Consider the following 19,264-nt stretch of genomic DNA (forward strand, 5'->3'; position numbering starts at 1 on the left):
TTATAGAATCTTGATTTGAGAATGTGATTTTTATAAATATTTTTAAATCTTTTTGCCACCAAGTAAATGATCAAACCATCAGTGTTTAAGATATTTTTGAGGGACATATGGATCTATATGTGGAGAAGGAAATGGCAACCCATTCCAGTGTTCTTGCCTGGAGAATTCCTTGGACAGAGGAGCCTGGCAGGCTACAGTCCATGGGGTCACAAAGAGTCGAACACAACTGAGCAACTGACACACACACACATGGGTCTGTGTGAGTCTCTTAAATCAAATTTATCAATATTTATTCAGCTCCTTTATTTTTTATCTACTGAGTTCTATTATGAAAGATCCTGAAGCCTGCACTATAATTATTTTTCAGTTTCTCTTTGCATTTTTAATATTTTTCATTTTAATAGTGTGGTTCATACAGATGTTTATATAGACCAATATTTTCTTTTTTAAAAAAATATATATTTGACCCTATCCATAGTTGCAGAAAAGATTTTTGATAAACTTAAGGCATTCATAATAAAAATTAGAACAAAATAGAAGTTATTTAAATGTAGTACAATGTTGCCAAAACTCAACAATATCTGATATGCTAAAGCATTTAAACCCACATTTTAGTTAAAGTCAGATCTATGCTTTTTATTATTAAGCAAATGCTAGGGAAAGCACTGAGAAAAGACTGTAAAGATGAGAAAATTGAACATAAAGCTATTTTTTGCTGCTGATAGAAAATCTAGAAAGTCAAAGAGTCTAGTAAAAAAAAATCAACTAGACTTAATTTTATGATGTTAAGGTGGCTACAAATAAGATAAATATACACAAACAACTGACTTTCTGTATTCTAAACAGAGAAAAACAATAGAATGGTAAAGACTAGAAATCTCTTCAAGAAAATTGAAGATATCCAGGGAACATTACATACAAGGATGGGCACAATAAAGGACAGAAATGGTATGGACCTAACAGAAGCAGAAGAGATTAAGAAGAGGTGGCAAGAATACACAGAACTATACAAAAAACATCTCAGTAACCCAGATAACCATGATGGTGTGGTCACTCACCTAAAGCCAGATGTCCTCAAGTGTGAAATCAAGTGGGCCTTAGGAAGCATTACTATAAGCAATGAAAGTAGAGGTGACGGAATTCCAGCTGACCTATTTCAAATCCTAAAAGATGATGCTATTAAACTGCTGCACTCAATATGCCAGCAAATTTGGAAAACTCAGCAGTGGCCACCGGACTGGAAAAGGTCAGTTTTCATTCCAATCCTAAAGAAAGGCAATGCCAAAGAAGTACATGAACCGAGAAGTTGATGATGTACAACTTGGGTTTAGAAAAGGCAGAGGAACCAGAGATCAAATTGCCAACATCCACGGGATCATAAAAAGAGCAAGAGAATTCCAGAAAAACATCTGCTTCATTGACTACTAAAGCCTTGAACTATATGGAACACAACAATCTGTGGAAAATTCTTAAAGAGATGGGAATACCAGACCATCTCACCTGCCTCCTGAGGAACCTGTATGCAGGTCAAGAAGCAACAGTTAGAACCCGACATGGAAACAAAAAACTGATTCAAAATTGGAAAAGGAGTATGACAAGGCTGTTTGTTGTCACCCTGCTTATTTAACTTCTGTGGAGAGTACATCATGTGACATGTCTGGCTGGATGTATCACAGGCTGGAATCAAGATTGCCAGGAGAAATAGCAACAACCTCAGATATGCAGATGATACTGCTCTGATAGCAGAAAGTGAAGAGGAACTTAAGAGCCTCTTGATGAGGGTTAAAGAGGAGAGTGAAAAAGCTGGCTTAAAACTCAGCATTCAAAAAACAAGATCATGGCATCTGGTCCCACCACATAGAAGGATAAAAAGTGGAAACAGTGACAGATTTTATTTTCTTGAGCTCTAAAACCACTGCACTCTGTGACGACTGCCATGAAATTAAAAGATGCTTGTTCCTTGGAAAGTAAGCTATGACAAACCTAGCCAACGTATTAAAAAGCAGAGACATCACTTTGCTGACAAGGTCCATATAGTCAGAGCTATGGTTTTTCCAGTAGTCATGTATGGATGTGAGAATTGGACTATAAAGAAAGCTGAGCACCAAAGAATTGATGCTTTTGAACTGTGGTGCTGGAAAAGATCTTGAGAGTCCCCTGGACTGCAAGGAGATCCAACCAGTCAATCCTACAGGAAGTCAACCCTGAATATTCTTTGGAAGGACTGATGCTGAAACTGAAACTCCAATACTTTGGCACCTGATGTGAAGAGCCAACTCATTGGAAAAGACCCTGATGCTGGGAAAGATTGAGGGCAGGTGGCGGAGGGTAGAGGATGAGGTGGTTAGAGAGAGTCACCGACTCAATGGACATGAGTTTAAGCAAACTCCGGGAGATAGTGAAGGACACAGAAGCTCAGTGTGCTACAGTCCTTGGGGTCACAAAGAGTCAGACAGGACTTAACGACTGAATAACAACAAGCAGTGATTGCCTAAAAGCATTAAGTAGGAACATATATCCCATCCACAATAGTCCAAAGAATTATGAAATTATTTAGGAATAAATTTTAAAGAAAGTCACAAAAGTTTTGTGAAGAAACCTGAAGTCTTGTTGGAAGATAAACTAAGATTTGAGCAAATGGAAACACATTTTTCTTGAAAAAACAATATAAAAGTGTCAGTTCTTTCAAAGTTCAGTTGCTCAGTCATGTCCGACTCTTTGCAACCCCATGGACTGCAGCACGCCAGGCTTCCCTGTCCTTCACCAACTCCCAGAGCTTGCTCAAACTCATGTCCATTGAGTTGGTGATACCATCCAATCATCCCATCCTCTGTCGTCCCCTTCTCCTCCCACCCTCAATCTTTCTCAGCATCAGGGTCTTTTTCAATGAGTCAGTTCTTCACATCTGGTGGCCAATGTACTGGGGTTTCAGTTTCGGCATCAGTCCTTCCCATGAATATTCAGGACTGATTTCCTTTAGGATGGACTGGTTGGATCTCCTTGCAGTCCACGGGACTCTCAAGAGTCTTCTTCAACACCTCAGCTCAAAAGCATCAATTCTGCAGCACTCAACTTTCTTTATAGTCTGCTGCTGATAAGTCACTTCAGTCGTGTCCGACTCTGTGTGACCCCATAGACGGAAGCCCACCAGTCTCTTTATAGTCTAGCTGTCACTTTTGAAAGAAAGACCAGTTCTTTCAAAAGTATAATGTAAATATAATGCAAATAACATTTCAGGATAAGTTGAGAGGAGGGTGATTTTTTGTGTTAGAATTGTGTGTGTTAGTTTGCTTCAGTTGTGTCCAACCCTTTGAGACTCTATGGACTGTAACCCACCAGACTCCTCTGTCTATGGGGATTCTCCAGGCAAGAATACTGGAGTTGGTTGTCATGCCCTCCTCCAGGGGATCTTCCCAACCCAGGGATTACAATCCTGTCTCTTAAGTCCCCTTAATTGGCAGGGTTATTTACCTGGTTGCTCTTAAATTTATATTGCAAAATAGGTGCCAGCAGGAGCCCAGTACAATGTGAAAAAGAAAACAGATTTGCTTTATTAAATATTAAGTAACTAAGGAAAGGAATAAACACAGCTCAGTGGAGCAGAAGAGAGAAAGGAGACTGGATAGCTGTATATTTGAGAATCTAATATATGACCAAGTGGTATTTCAAAATAGTAGAAAAAAGAATTATTTAATAAAGGATGCTAGAAAAACAAATATCTTGAAAGAAAGTCAAGGTGGGTTATAAAATTAAATGAAAAATGTTTTTTCATCTTGTAGAAAAATACAAAGTATACAGTCTAGGGGCCAGAAAGACAAAGATAGGAATCTAAAAGCTAGAACAGAAAAAATAAGGAATGTGTATAGACACAGACACCCACACATATTGGAAGTATGCCATAAATAATGGCAACAGATAATGGATTTATAAAACTATTTGCAACAAAGAATACAGAGTATTAATAATCCATGGTAAAGAACAAGTTTTGCAAATTGACTGGAAAGAGACAAGCAGCCCATAGGAACCATAGGAACTGGATAAAAGACGTAAAGCTACATTTCATAGAGCAGCAGCAAGGTAAACCCATCAGTGACCAGGGAAACACTAGAGTCAGATGACCAAAACTGGTATAAAATATTTAAAGCGTGTATAAAGAGGTCTTACAAATCCATAAGATGACAAATCACTGAATCCGAAAACCTATATGGATAACCCTAGTGTATATACCTGGTGATATATTGTTTTATCTAACCACAGACATACAAATTAAAACAAAAATGACATATTTTGGCAACTTTCTAAAAGTAGCAATTGCAAGCATTAGTAAAAGTGTGAAAAAGCACCATCATACATTTTTTTGTGTGTTTTTATTAAACTGACCTTTCTGGGGGTCAGTTTCCCATATGCAGCAAAAGCCTATTCATATTCTTTGATCCAGCAATTTAACTTACTGGAATTTACCCTATAAAATCCTTATTATTAGTTACAAAGATACCTATTAAATATTGATATTTAATATTATGTGAACAAATATCTGATAATTTTTAATGTTGTGTACAGATCTATAAAATGATATTTTATAAAATTATAATGGCATGAATGGGAAGTACATGTAACAGTTATAAAACAGTATTTACAGTATGATCTCATTTTTGAAAGTATGTATTTTTTTGAGGCACATGTTTTGTATACATGTGTGCAAATGAGTGTATGTCTGTCTGTCTGTCCTCAGCAAGTGCTATATTATTTACATCTTGCCTTGATGATCTTCTAATGCACCAGTATTGTTGAATTATGGAAAATGTCAACAGGTTTCCTTTGTACCTAGAAAATAAAACTTGTTTTGAAGATCTATCAGAAGAGAGAGGTTTGTAATTTAAAAGATTCATGCATTTACACAGAAAACAGTTCAACAGATTTAGGATAGGAAAGTGAAAATATGTCTCCCTAAAATTGTAGGTAAGAGCTGAATTCCTGGATAAACATGATTGTTCACAGGGATACCATTTTTAGTGTCACCTTTCAGCTGAAGGTTGCTTTTTAAGTGCAGAATGGTTCTTTCTTAGAAAAAGAATAGACACTAACTTCAGCTTATTAAAAACAATAACAGAAACATGGGACAAGACACCAGTGATCCTAGAGCACACGCCATCAGCTTCTAATTCTAAATGCCATCAGAGGGTTCAATTTCTATACTGAGCTTAAAATGTCCAAGAGATGAGTTATTAGGGTTAGAAAAGAAAATGCGTCAGGAGATAAATTGGGACCTTGATGCACTTGCTTGATATGCTTGGACTTACCTGGAAAGCCAAGGTCAGCCCCTAAATGACTTTACTTCTCTACTCGGGAGAGGAGTGGACAGAATATTAGGCAGCAGACCTCAGTGTCACTACAAGAGACTTGTCTGTCTCCCAAAGAAAGAGGAAATCTAGAGAAAAATGGAAGGTAAAGGATAGCAGCCTATACCAAACAGGTGCTGTAAGTGATCTTCCCACGTGGAGGAATAACAGAGTTTGAGCACACACCTCCTGCCAAGCCCTTCTGTAGGCATCCTGCAGTCTTGTCCCAACTGATCTTCACAAAACCCTATGAGGGTCCCTACTGTTTTCTTTTGCATTTACAGGTGAGGCTTCTTGTGAACTTGCCAAGTCATAGAACTGATAAGAGGCAGGGCTGGGAGCCTCCTGACACCACCTTTTGTTCCATATGCATCCAATTTATACAGAAGGAAAAATGAATAATGTTCCTAGGAGGGGACAGTAATGTTTTCTCTAACAAAATGGTACTGTTTGAGCCTTAATTCTAGTTGGTTTTAAGTGATTCATGTATGCACCATTATTTTGAAGCTGAAAGATTTCTTCTTTATTCGTATTTTTTTGTCTAAATATATCCAAATCTGTCCATTCAAAGCTGTTCTTCCAAGTGTACTGACTAGTGTCAGTCTGTCATGCTTATTTTTAGCCATGTACTATTCAGTATCAAAGTGGCACAATGAATGACTGCTTAGTTACTAACTCCCACTTTTATCATGGGTTTTTTTTTTTTTTTTATCTAATAAAGTAGTACACAAAACCAGTGACTTCAGCATTTTAACACAAACACATCTTAGATGACAAGCTGCTTTATTGAAAACTGTCCAATACATATAGGTAGATTTATGGATCTAGATCTAAGAGAAAGTATATGTATAATTTTTTAAAAGCAGGCATTAAGATGAAATTCTAAATTTGTGTATATTTTGCATACATTTGATTATGGTATCAGTTCAGTTCAGTTCAGTTCAGTCGCTCAGTCGTGTCCGACTCTCCGCGACCCCATGAATCACAGCACGCCAGGCCTCCCTGTCCATCACCAACTCCCGGAGTTCACTCAAACTCATGTCCATCGAGTCGGTGATGCCATCCAGCCATCTCATTCTCGGTCGTCCCCTTCTCCTCCCGCCCCCAACCTTTCCCAGCATCAGAGTCTTTTCCAGTGAGTCAACTCGTCGCATGAGGTGGCCAAAGTATTGCAGTTTCAGCTTTAGCATCAGTCCCTCCAATGAACATCCAGGATTGATCTCCTTTAGAATGGACTGGTTGGATCTCCTTGCAGTATAAGGGACTCTCAAGAGTCTTCTCCAACACCACAGTTCAAAAGCATCGATTCTTCGGCGATCAGCCTTCTTCACAGTCCAACTCTCACATCCATACATGACCACGGGAAAAACCATTGCCTTGACTAGACGGACCTTGGTTGGCAAAGTAATGTCTCTGCTTTTTAATATACTATCAAGGTTGGTCATAACTTTCCTTCCAAGGAGCAAGCGTCTTTTAATTTCATGGCTGCAATCAGCATCTGCAGTGATTTTGGAGCCCAAAAAACACTTCAATTGTTATCAACTTCATTAAAGTTGTCCGACTCTTTGTGACCCCGTGACTGTCCAGTCCAAGGAATTCTCCAGGCCAGAAAACTGGAATAGGTAGCCTTTCCCTTCTCCAGGGGATCTTCACAACCCAGGGATCAAACCCAAGTCTGCCGCATTACAGGCGGATTCTTTACCATCTGAGCCACCAGGGAAGCCCAAGAATACTGGAGTGGGTATCTTATCCCTTCTCCAGTGGATCTTCCTGACGCCGGAATTGAACTGGGGTCATCTGCATTGCAGGCAGATTCTTTACAAGCTGAGCTACAGGAGAAGCCCCATTAAAGATCACTTTGGATGAAAAAAGAAAGAAAAGTAACATTTCTGTTGTTCTGCCACTGAACTATATAATTGAATCTGGGCAAACTGGGATTTCTTCTCTTGGTTCTTTTCATTTTAAACATACAGATGTGTAAAGACTTGGCCCTCCCCCATTCCTGGTGAGTAGAGCTCTGCTGATAATCATTGGCCCCCTTGCTATTCGGGGAGAACCTCTCTTCTGCATCGGACATTCATGAAGTCCAGTCATGCCTTTTAAACTTCTATTGGTTAAACACAACTGAAGTATTAAGAATTCCCCCAGTCTCAGTCTGAGACTAAAAATTAAGACTTGGAATATTAAGCAAGTGGTTTTTCTGTTCTAGAGAACAAACATCTCTGGACCCAGCTGAGTGTTGTTCTTCTAACAGAATGGTTGCTTTTCAAAATAATACTCAAGTATGAAACTGTTCAGTAGACACAGTATCAGAAACAGAGCAGATCCATTTTCTAAGCCCCATGTAGCCAGAGAGCATCTAGGCCAGATGGAGCATCTAAATTTTTAATTTAAACTATCTAAAAAGCAATACAACCTTCTAAAAATGGCTTTTACTGATGGCAGCCATCATGATTCACATACTAAAAAGTCTCTTGTTCTCATACCAGAAAATTTAAAGGTAGTATAGCTTCTTTGTCATTGCAGGAACTTATCTTAATCTATTATGCATTGTTTTAGCTATCATAAACTGGTAAATGAAATAAAGGCATATCTCAACTTTTGACTATCCATTTCATTATTGTCACTTACATATGAACCAAGCTCTGCAAGCCTGCCCACCCCTGGGAGGAAGATACCTTGTCTGGTAGGAAGGACTCCCCTGGGCCAGAGGCCCCAGGGCAGGAGGCCGTGAGGAGATGGTGTTTATCTCTTTTCTTAGCAGTCTTATGTTGATAGAACTCAACATAATTAAAATAATATCTTAATAGTATTGTAAATACTATTAAATATAAATAGCATTTAAATACTATTATAGTACTATTTTGATTATGTTGAGTTCTATCATTCCACAGCTCTAAATTCCAAACAAGCAACTTATAGAAACTTCTGGAATATTGCCTTTTTGTAAGGTGATCTCCCAACACCCTCACCCAAGATTGTTGTTAATTCTTTCAGAACCAAGAATTCACAGAACCAAGTTGCAAAAAGATCCAATGGAGCAACTCAGTCTCATTAACTGAACATAGAAGTTGTAATGGATGCTAACATTTAAGAGCTTCCCATGTGCCAGTCCTGTGCGAAGAGCCTTGTGTATAAAAGTTCACTAAATTGTTTTAACAGACTCATGCAGAAAGCATTATAATTCCCTCCTGTATCTTTAGATGGGAAGATAGATAGACTATAGATACTGGTAAAATATGTGTTTCTGTAAGTGCAGGGCAGTATGTTAGTTACTAAGGTTCTAAGGAGTCAAAGACATGGTCCTGCCCTTAAGATTCTTGTTTTCCTGGGATACTGGGTTTTTGTGAGCTTCTCATACTGTCCTGCAGGATGGCGGGTGAATGCCCAAATGAGCACATTGAAACATATGCCTTAAGCAGTCACTGCAGGCAAGACCACTTGGCCTGAATACAAAAGGAAACTCTTCTTAGAACCCTTAGAATTTGAGGTCATTGAATAAAGCTGAGATAAAATATTTCAGGGAGAGAGTCTGAAATATTTGAGACAGAGCAGTGTCCTTGGCCACTTTGTGAAATAATAGTTTGAACATTTGTCTTATGTGGAAGACATGCGTTCTGTAATTGGGTGTTTTCAGGGCCCAGAAGAGCATTGCCCTGGACAGTGGTTTAAAGAAGATGTTTGAATGCAGTATTTTCCCCACTATCCTTGCTGGCATCTGTGGACTCAGTTCAGTTCAGTCCCTCAGTCATGTCCAACTCTTTGTGACCCTATGAACCACAGCATGCTAGGCCTCCCTGTCCATCACCAACTCTCGGAGCTTGCTCAAACTCATGTCCATTGAGTCAGTGATGCTATCCAACTGTCTCATCCTCTGTTGTCCCCTTCTCCTGCCCTCAAATCTTTCCCAGCATCAGGGTCTTTTCAAATGAGTCAGCTCTTTGCATCAGGTGGCCAAAGTATTGGAGCTTCAGCATCAGTCCTTCCAATGAATATTCATGACTGATTTCCTTTAGGATGGACTGGTTGGATCTCCGTGCAGTCCAAGGGACTCTCAAGAGTCTTCTCCAACACCACAGTTCAAAAGCATCAATTCTTTGGTGCTCAGCTTTCTTTATAGTCCAACTCTCACATCCATACATGACCACTGGAAAAACCATAGCCTTGACTAGATGGACCTTTGTTGACAAAGTAATGTCTCTGCTTTTTACTCAAAGCTAAATTCACGTTAGAGCCCAACATGCTAATGTTATGATTCAGTAACAGCCACAGCAGCTAACATTTGTTGAGCGCTTATTACATATCAGATCCTGTTTTGTGTTTTTACTTATCTCATTTATTCCTCACAACAACCCTATAAGGTAATTTATAGATCTAAGAACTAATAAATAAGCCACAGAGATTAATTCATTCACTTACTAAGAAGCAGAGATAGGATTTGAACCCAGGCAGTCTGCCTCCACAGCTCTACACTACAGTAAATCTAGAATTTTTTTCACAGAACATTTCTGTAAGCGGTACCATCTCTGTCCCCAAACTCATTGTATGTATTTTAAGTAGACACTTGTCTGCGTGTACACACATACCTCCTGCCCTATAGGTTATAAGAGGAATGCAGAAAGGGCATCTTCAGTTTCTTACTACTATATAGTATGTATTCTATATACTTTTCCTCCAATTTGTGATAATACAAGGATTATGGTTCTGGTTGGTGGGCATCGATGAACAGGCTCTGAGGTTTCCAGGTAGAGGGGGCACTAAAACGTCAAACTCACTTGTCAAGGAAAAGTTTGATCAATACAGAACAGGGTAGTCCTGATTAATGTTGAATTGACAAAAGGTTGATCAGTTTGTAATGCAGGTGAGGTTAACAGGTTAGACGTATTACCATCTTCGTGGATGTATCGTACTCAATGTACCAGTGAGAACTGGTCTTTGGATGCATGACCAGACAGCCTCCCTTCCTGTGGGTAGGTCCCTGCTACGGCCCACCAGGCGGGAGTCACCAGCCTTTTCTCAAGCAGTGGACACATTGCCTCTCAACAGCTGTTAAAAAATAGTTTCCTGTGGTTTCTCACCACAGGACCCGTTCCCCTCCTCTGAAGCCGAACAGGTCAGGCCTCGTTTTTCTCCCAGGCCATCAGGTGCAAGGGCACTGGAGTTGCCTCCACCAGCCTTTCATTGCCTCCTCTGCTGCGAGGTAAACAATGCACAGCGTCCTGAAAGGACTTCCCTCCTGTTTTGAGTCTCAACCTTGTTGATACGGGTATTCTCATTTCTTACGACATAGCTCTTAAAGGCTGAGTATAAGACAGTTCTGAAACCAGATCGAAACCTAGTCCTTTCCCTAAAGTAAACCACGGAGGAGAGGAGACTGACTGCCCGCGTTTACAGGGAAAGTGAGCACAACCAAATGGCTCAGGAGGAAGGGGACACATGGTGATAGAAGGTGGGGAAGTTGCTTCATATCTTTGTTGTTCTTAAGATTGAGGTAAAATTTGGACAGAGTGAAACTGCACAGGTCTTAAATGGGCCATTTAATGGAATCCAAACTCTTAATCAAGACACAGAATGTCTCTGCCCCATTCGCGCCACCCCCCCCCGCGCCGAAAATTTCCTCATGCTCCCTTCCCACCAGTCCCCACCCCCACAGGCAACTACTGTTCTGATTTCCACCACAGGTTAATTTTGCCTACATCATAGAGTTCTGTGATGAATCAAAAGTTCACATCAATAGTCTCTCACTGAAGATAACTTGGTATGGAAGAAAGCAACATTCAGAGATTATGCATCAACACGCTGTGTGTCCTTGGGCCAAAAACTTAACCTTCCTGGGCCTCTTACAGGATTCCACGGGTGATCCTCTTGATTCTTTAAAGATGGCACTCTAGTCACATTTCTAGTCTCAGAGATCCCCTCTTTCCCCAGTCCGTGCAAGAACCCCAAACAGAAATAAACCTGGGCTCATTCCACCTCCTCCAGTTGAGCACTCTTGTCAGGTCAGTCCTTCCTTGTGATTGTTTTTTGAACACATCACTTCTTTTAGTCCCTGCCTCCTCTTCATTTCTTTCCTTGTAATGACCAAACTACTCTTCCAACCTCTTTGCCCTTAGTCCTCTCCAAACTATTCTTGTTACTGCTCTCAAGCTAACCCCTGCTTAAATGAAACAAATTCTGGTTCCTTGTCTATTTAAAATCCTTAAGAGGTTCTCTACCACGTAAGGTGCTTCTGTATCACCTACAGACTTGAGTCCCGTTCTCAAGTTTGACAGCGAGCGTTTTCGCTGAATGCCTCCAGCCTAGTTCAGTGCTTTCGGCCCTCCAGTGCGCTCTGCTGGGAGGTTCACCTGCCATGGCTCCCCATTAGGACACTCTGCTTGCCTGTCTCCCTGATTCTGCTGTGAGCTCTGAAGTGAAGTTAGGGTTTGGTGTTTTTTGGTTCACTTCTCCATCTCCAGCACCTGGCATATGACTTTGCTGAAAACACGTAACCCCACAGTAACTAAACAATGACATTTTTAAGGATGATGGCATCCTAAGTCAGCGTCTCATTCAGTCTCTGCATTCGACTTCACACTGATGTTTCTAGAAATTAAAAAGTCATATGGAAGTTTTCAGGCATGTCTGACCACTGTTAACTCTGACACGGAGTTTTTCTTTCCGGTAGCCTTCGTAGTGATTTGGGTCAAAAGTAAGAAAGTTTTTTATTTGGAGAGAGGGTGTCTTGATCGGAGATCAAGTGAATCCTGTTGGTGGAGAAGAGCTGTGTTCTTTAATTCCTATCTCAAATCTAATTTAAGTTGTTTATTTATTTAATTCTTGAATGGCAGATTCCTATTTCTAGGAACAAAGATAATTTCTTTCTAAAGGTCTTTGTGGTAATTAGCAAGCAGATAAAAAACTAAGTGACTGGTAAATACTGACGCAAGAGCCCAGGAACACAGGTATTTATAGCCCTTGTTTGTTCATCTTGGTTCAATCTGTCCTGATTTTTTTTTTTTCCTGCCTACTGTGTGAATCAGCATTGCTGTCCAGATGGATCTTTACTCCGTCTGTATTTCTATCTTTTCCAAAACCTAGGTAAGAACCTTGATGCCGTCCATGACATCACGGTGGCGTACCCTCACAACATTCCCCAGACGGAGAAGCACCTGCTCCTCGGGGACTTTCCCAAGGAGATCCACTTCCACGTCCACCGGTACCCCGTGAACACCCTCCCCCAGTCCAAGGAGGACCTCCAGCTCTGGTGCCACAAGCGGTGGGAGGAGAAAGAAGAGAGGCTGCGCTCCTTCTATCAAGGGGAGAAGAATTTTTCCTTCACGAGGCAGACGGTTGTTCCTCCTTGCAAGTCAGAGCTCAGGGTCCTGCTGGTCAAATTTCTGTCCATCCTCTACTGGACCCTGTTCAGCCCCACAATGTGCCTGTTCATCTACCTGTACAGTCTTGTCCGGTGGTATTTTATCATCACCATTGCCATCTTCGTGCTGCAGGAGAGAATATTTGGTGGACTGGAGATCCTCGAACTTGCATGTTACCGCCTCTTACACAAACAGCCACATTTAAACGCAAAGAAAAACGAGTAAGATGGTTAAGGTTCACGGCAGAAAAGCCTGGGGCGTATTTCGGAAATGTTAGCCTTTGTAAATGGAGATGCATTTTTGCATGACTGTGTCAAATATTTCTTACAACTGTCATTATTTGTTAAAGATATTTTGCACTTAGTTTTGTGGAACAATATTGCTACACACACGATTTTTTTTTCTTTTTAAATCTCTGAATGTAATTTCAACACTGTGTAGCAGGGAGCGATGGCAGCAAAATTGACGCGGGCCGGAGTATTAGTAAACAATCATCAGGCTGTTAGCAGTCAAGATACACACAGATCTTACAGGTCCAATCCTGCTTCCTGACAAGTTCCCCAGATGGGAGGCAGAGCTGAAGCTCCTGAGCACCAGCCCAGATCAAGTGCTGGCACTTGACTGAGGAGGTGAGGGAGCTTCCTCCCAGCTCCCTCTGGGCGCTGTCCCTGCACCCCTTTCTATGCTAGTCAAACCCTTGCATCCTTCCTTAAGACTGGAAGACAGAAACCCCTTCTCCTTAAGCCGAACAAACATTTTAATAGGAAGCCCTTCATTATTCATGAAACCTTGGCATTTAGCCTTGCACTGACCGAGACATCCGAAAACCACCAGTGCCCTTTTCTCACGCAGAAAATAAGACCTAGACGAGTCTCAGGGAGCAACCACAGGCTCTCCACTCAGAAACCTTAGTTTAAATTTTTAAAGCTCGGAGTTCAAACAGTTTAGTTCTTCACTTCTGTGTACCTTCACATACTTAGCACTTGTTTCTTCACAGCTTGTTGGCAGGTGTCGCTTTTCTGCCTTAACAATGGTATACATCAAAATCACTCACCTTTTTGAGAACATTCTGGTATTGCCGTCAGAAACTCACTTTTGAAGTTGTGTCTTGGTTGAAATATTTCTTTAAAACCTGCCACAAAAAGGAAGGTTATTTTATTTTCTACATGTGCATGCATGTCTGACTTCTGCCACCAAATCAACAAGAAAAACACTTGCAGACAGGGCCGTAATGTTTAACCTAAATTATTCAACCCTTGTAGCCTTTACAAATTTTATTAAAATCAAAATGGTCACAAAAATGAATCCTTTCTTAATGATAGGGATCTCTCTCTCTTTTAGTCTCAGGCTTCCTCTTTCACTAGTAAAATTTAAGCCCACTTTTGACCAGTTCTAAATATTCCTGTCGTTTGGAGTCAGCGGAAAATCCAGCAAGCCAACAGTACCAATCTCCTGAGGCAAAAAAAAAAGAAACATGTGGTCGAGGTTTCCACTCCACTGGAGGCTTGCAATTACTTTTTAAATTTTATTTATTTATTTTGTCCTAATGGGAATGCTGGTCAGAGAAGCAGAAATGATGGGGCAATTAAAAGTCTTGTGCTGCAAAGCAAACCTGCCTGTTTATTCCTGCCTTGAACCAGCCTCAAACACTCTTTCTAGCTTGGTATACTCTTGGCGCAAGTGCTTTCTCCTTAATGACGTCTTATTTTTGCTGGACGGTGATTTCCATCCAGTGAACGGTGGACACAGGCATCGCCAGGAAGGGCACACACGCTGTGGGCTGGACTTACCAGGCAGACTCTTCCGGTAGGTCCTGGTTGCAGCAGCCCTCTGTCAGCACACCACCTTCCCTTGGAGAGTTCTAACTAGTGCCTCTACTGAAGGCCCAGCCTATTTAACTCCTCCCCCAAGGCTGTTTTCAGTGCTGCTGGGGCTTCTGATTCGTTACTACCCTCATCTGCTCCAGACCCAGCTCTTCAGTGGTTTTCCCCCACCCCTCACCAACCCCCAATAAAAATAAGTTTTTAATTTAGGTCTTTCTCAGACCTCTTCTGGTTATATTTGGAAACAAGAACTAGTTTAGCAATCAGGATTGCCTTTGTCCTGGGTAAGAGAGATACACCGCACTTTCTACCTTACAGGTGTTTGTAATGTAGGCCGTTCCCCCTTCCTCCAAGCTTCTCATGGCTCCTCTGGCTTTAATGGCAGGTCCTCTTTAACCCTCTGAAACCTGTAAAGGGGGAACTCTTCCTTTTTAAAACATGATTTCTTTTGGTCTTAAAACAAACATATTTTATGATAAAACACAAGCTCCTTTTTTAGTGCCCCGAACTCATATAAGCCCAGAAACTGAGACATTGTACTTGCTCTAAGACTTAGAAATGGTAACTTTAAAAAGAAAAAAGTTGCCTTTTTGGCATGGTTATTTTGTGTGTGTCTGTGTGGGGGGTATTTTATGTTTTTTAGCGGGGGGCGGGGAGGGGGTTGCAATAAGGCTTCTTTTAAATTTACAATTATTTGTTTTCCTACCCAACTTTTTCTTCTCTTCTTTAAAGAAATATATGGTCCATGATTTGGACTCTAAAACGGATAGCAAGTAGAGATTAGTAGTAGTGTCAAGTAGAGGTTAATGCAGCTTCAGTCCTGGTTGGCCCCAGGAAGGAGCCCCTCCCCACCGCACACCCTCACTCCGGACTCAGCAGCCCCTTGTCTGGCTGCATGTGGGCCCTCGCCTCCATCCTAAAGCCCTTTCAGTGCATCAAAAGTAAACTCAGTGGAGTTTGAAATGTTTACAGTGCTATGTGTCCACTTGTCACATCTTTCCCATTTGGAAACGTTTTCAATAAAGCGAGTGTGGTTTATAGGGGACATGAAAGATTACACTTAAAATAGGAACCTACAAGGAAGGGCACTGATGAGGCCACAAGTTTTCCCACCTGGCCTCTTTGATGAAACAAGCCAAAGTAATTGTCAAATTCAGGAGAAGAACATGGTGGAAGACGGAAAGAAAAATAAATGTCAGAGCCCATAATTTACAGCTCTTAGTAAAATCCTTTCCTTGTTTGTCATGCTACTAAAACACAGCTTCCTCTTGAGTCGATTTGAAATGAGTTACGTCCACAGCCCCAACTCAGACGTTGTCGACCGTCGGCAGCCGAGACTCCAGGGAGACATTCCCATCTCACCCGGACTTCAAGCGCCTGGCCACGCTGCCCTTGTGCACTTTTATAATAGAGACTAATGGAGGGAGCCTGTTGGTATAAAATTGTTTACATTTCTTTATATAAACAATGTGCTTTCAGTGCCTTAGTTACAGGTCCCTTTCTTTTTCTTGTTCCAAGAATCCTGCAGTGTATCTCTTAGGTAAAATTCTCTTTGCTATTCACTGAGAGAAATATGGTTTATAGAACACAGGTCACTGTGGTCAATACTACTTTATGATGACATCTGGAAAAGAACTTGATGCTGAGGGTAGCGGTTGCCTCAGGGCAGTGATGTATGTTGTAGAAAACAAAGATGCTCTTGTCACATGATGAATTTCAGATTAGATATGGCCCTAAAACTGTCTTGTGCTGACCTTATATGCTTATTTCAGAAGAGAAATCTTGGTTTTGATAATTCATTTTTTTAAAAAGATCATTATGTGCAAAACACTAGGTTTTAAAAATAACTCACAGAATGGCCTTAGTTTTCAATGTCCACTGGTATGTTTGTGAGTTGTGGTCTCCAGTATCCATCCCAGAATAAAGTGGAATGAATTCAATAGAGTTGACATGCGTGTTGGACTTCTGTTCGTGCAGGGATGACTGACTGGGTGTCGTATTGTTACATTCTCACCGTGAGTCCTGTTGGGGAAGAGCTGATCAGTTAGGACTCTCTTTCACAGATGCTTGAAACAAAATGCCAGAGCAAAAAGGAGATATAATGCCTTCATCCTTGAAAAAGTCGAGGGGCCACAGCCGAATTCAGGGCTCAGTGAATGTCCCCAGAACATTCTCTTCCTCCATCTCTCAGTTCAGCCTGAAGGGAATGTGGTCATTCCACAAGAATGGGGGTCAGTGGGAAATACCCACATCAGCAGCTGTAAGAGGCGAGTGGGACTCTAGTCATTGCTCCTCCACTGTCAGGGAAGCTGCAACTAGGAAGGCAAACCTTTTACCAAAGCCTGACAAGTGCATAAAAACATACTTAGCCAACAGACACAAAAGTCGTGGGACTTAAGGGTAGCAGAATATGCCACCCCAATATATGCATATAGGAGCTCAGGGCATGCCACCCCAAATAGACCACGTTGGTACGTTGATTATTTTCAGTTGTAGGAACTTGAAAAATAGCAAATACAGGGAAGGGCTGTCTCTGAACTCCTGTTTTCTACCCAAAGAGATCCTCCAAAAGGAATTCAGTTGCCATAAATCCCCTCCCTGACGGTTTCATCAAACTGACTCTTGTCACGGGAGAGGAGAGAACACACCCACACACTTTGTCACAACAGGCCATACTCCCCACCCCACTTCCCATCTATTCCAAGGGCCCATTCATCTTTCCTGATCACCATTCAGTCTCCCCTAAGAAGACTACTTTCTCCCTCCCCTTTCCATTAAGTGGTATTTCAGCCCGGATTCTAAGCCACCTTGGGGAGTTAGTTTTCCCTGGGTATCTCCATGAATACAGGAGGGATGATACATGCTAATCAATTTTTGATGATTCTCCTCTTGTTAATCTGTCTGATATTTCAAGAGCCCAGAAGGGTAGAAGGAAAATGATTTTCTTTCCCTGCAGAACCTGAGCTCTGCAGCACCCTACTCTGTCAATGAGCATCTGCTTGAAAGATTCACTCTGAGGGGAGCTCCCATCACCATTCTCTGGGAAAGGGGTGTGCAGGACCAGAAGAGTGAGGTTGCCAAGACGGGGGTCATCAGGCTGGTGGGATGTCTATAATCTGATCAGAGGGGAGAAGAGAGCAGGGTCTTTCTGGTCACCCGTGTGCTTCCACATCACTCATTTCACTGATAAATTATATAAAGGGCTTCAGCAACCCCCTGTGAAGGGTGGGTTTCTGATGAGGTACTTCAAATGCCAGCTAGGAGGCCATAGGATGTCACAGAATCTAACCTGCACTCAGGCAGTGCACTCTTCATGCCAAAACAGTTTTAAAGTAAATACTTAAAAGACAACCTGTGCTTTCTTGGTGGTATTGACTTGATTCCCAGGAGCCACATGGTGACTTGATGCCCACAGTCACCTCAGCCTTACATCCTCTCAGGTTCAAATCCAAAGAGACCCCTTCCCCGGGGGCTCAACACACTTTGTAAATTGGGTTGCAATGGTCATTCCTGAACCACGCACTTACCTGGAAATATTAGGTGGGTTGCATCCCTGGATTGCTCACCGCCTCCTACAGCCAGGTCTGGAGGATGTCCCCTTGGACCACAGGGACAAGGTGTTGGGGAGGGATGAACTTTAACAGGATTGCTATTGAGAACAGGATAAAAATTATGCTGGATGGCCAGATGTCCACCTCGACTCTGCAACTTTGAAAATCTCCCAGTGGAGTCAGGAGGAAATTGGCACGGCTTCCAGCGAGAGTCCCAGACCCTGCCCTGTGAGAGGCACAGAGGACCCTGGCTGCCCTTCCCTCACCCCAGGAGACATCTGGGAGCCCACAGGTTCTCCAGAGTTGCACACAGACAGCCTCATCAACAACTGGCCCCTCTGAGGACTTCAGTCATGACCTCCACCCAGATCACCCGGACTTCAGACAGGATGGACAGCATTTCCATGGGAAATCGCTGAAAGTATAGCTCTCTCCCTACTGGCCAATGCAGTCCTCTTTCCCCCAGCACTGCAGACACAGAACCTCACCATTTCACTCATCCCTCCCTCACCTGCCCTGACAGTCAAGTCATCACCCCCACGTGTGCCTTCCTCATCAGGGGCAGCTCTTCATTCCTGTTACATTAAACCTGGAAAGGCTGCACCAACTACCAGCTCTCCCTGCTCCAGGAGATGATGCCTTTGTCTACAGGATCCAGCTGATATCCCCACAGTGCTAGTGTAATCATGGAACCCCACTTCTCATTGCCCTCTGACTTCCTAATGATGTCAGGCAGCCCAGACTTAACCTCTCTCTCCCTGTTCCTCCCAACCCAGCCTAACCTTGGGCCCAGGATTGTCCCCAGATGTGGACCTTAGCCTAAAACTCAAGTGCCCCCTGCCTTTTCCCACCTTCGCTCATAAAGGTGCTTCCTTCACAGTCCAAATTCAGTCCACTTTTTCTCTGAACCATTTCCTGATCAAGCTAGCTTGAAATGTCCTCCTCTTGTGGTGATATTTCTCTGCAAATCTTGCTTAGCTGTATTACATACTATCTTATGTTATAGTTATTTTTCAGTCCTATCACCTCAGCTGGATTATAAGCTTCTGGAAAGCCAAGATAAGAATGTCTCATATTTCTCTTATCCTGAACAGTGTTTAGCCCAGCATCTCACCAATTCCTTTTGCACAGTAAATTCTAAACAATGATTCCTTGGAAGTTGTTCAGAAAGGATCCTGAACTAAACTCAAGCT

The 19,264-nt window shown here is 41.9% G+C and overlaps 1 protein-coding gene and 1 long non-coding RNA gene across 8 annotated transcripts in view; one reads left to right on the forward strand and one right to left on the reverse strand.

The window, feature by feature from the left end:
- The window catches only part of LOC148776124 (uncharacterized), a 58,633-nt gene extending 44,751 nt beyond the window's left edge, over positions 1-13,882 (reverse strand). Inside the window, exon 1 of the long non-coding RNA XR_016038554.1 lies at positions 13,752-13,882. This is a non-coding gene — a long non-coding RNA (uncharacterized LOC148776124). The remainder of the gene's footprint in view (positions 1-13,751) is intronic.
- Positions 1-16,464, forward strand: part of LCLAT1 (lysocardiolipin acyltransferase 1) — a 185,545-nt gene extending 169,081 nt beyond the window's left edge. For all 7 annotated transcript variants that reach the window (XM_055401118.2, XM_088841269.1, XM_088841272.1 and 4 more), the window contains one exon: positions 12,420-16,464. In XM_055401118.2, coding sequence (XP_055257093.1) covers positions 12,420-12,922 — 503 coding nt within the window. In that variant the 3' untranslated portion in view covers positions 12,923-16,464. The remainder of the gene's footprint in view (positions 1-12,419) is intronic.
- The last annotated feature ends 2,800 nt before the right edge of the window (positions 16,465-19,264 follow it).

This window comes from Moschus berezovskii, chromosome 11 (assembly GCF_049115385.1).
Source record: "Moschus berezovskii isolate FMDL1 chromosome 11, NW_MosBer_1.0, whole genome shotgun sequence".
NCBI classification, from domain to species: Eukaryota; Metazoa; Chordata; class Mammalia; order Artiodactyla; family Moschidae; genus Moschus; species Moschus berezovskii.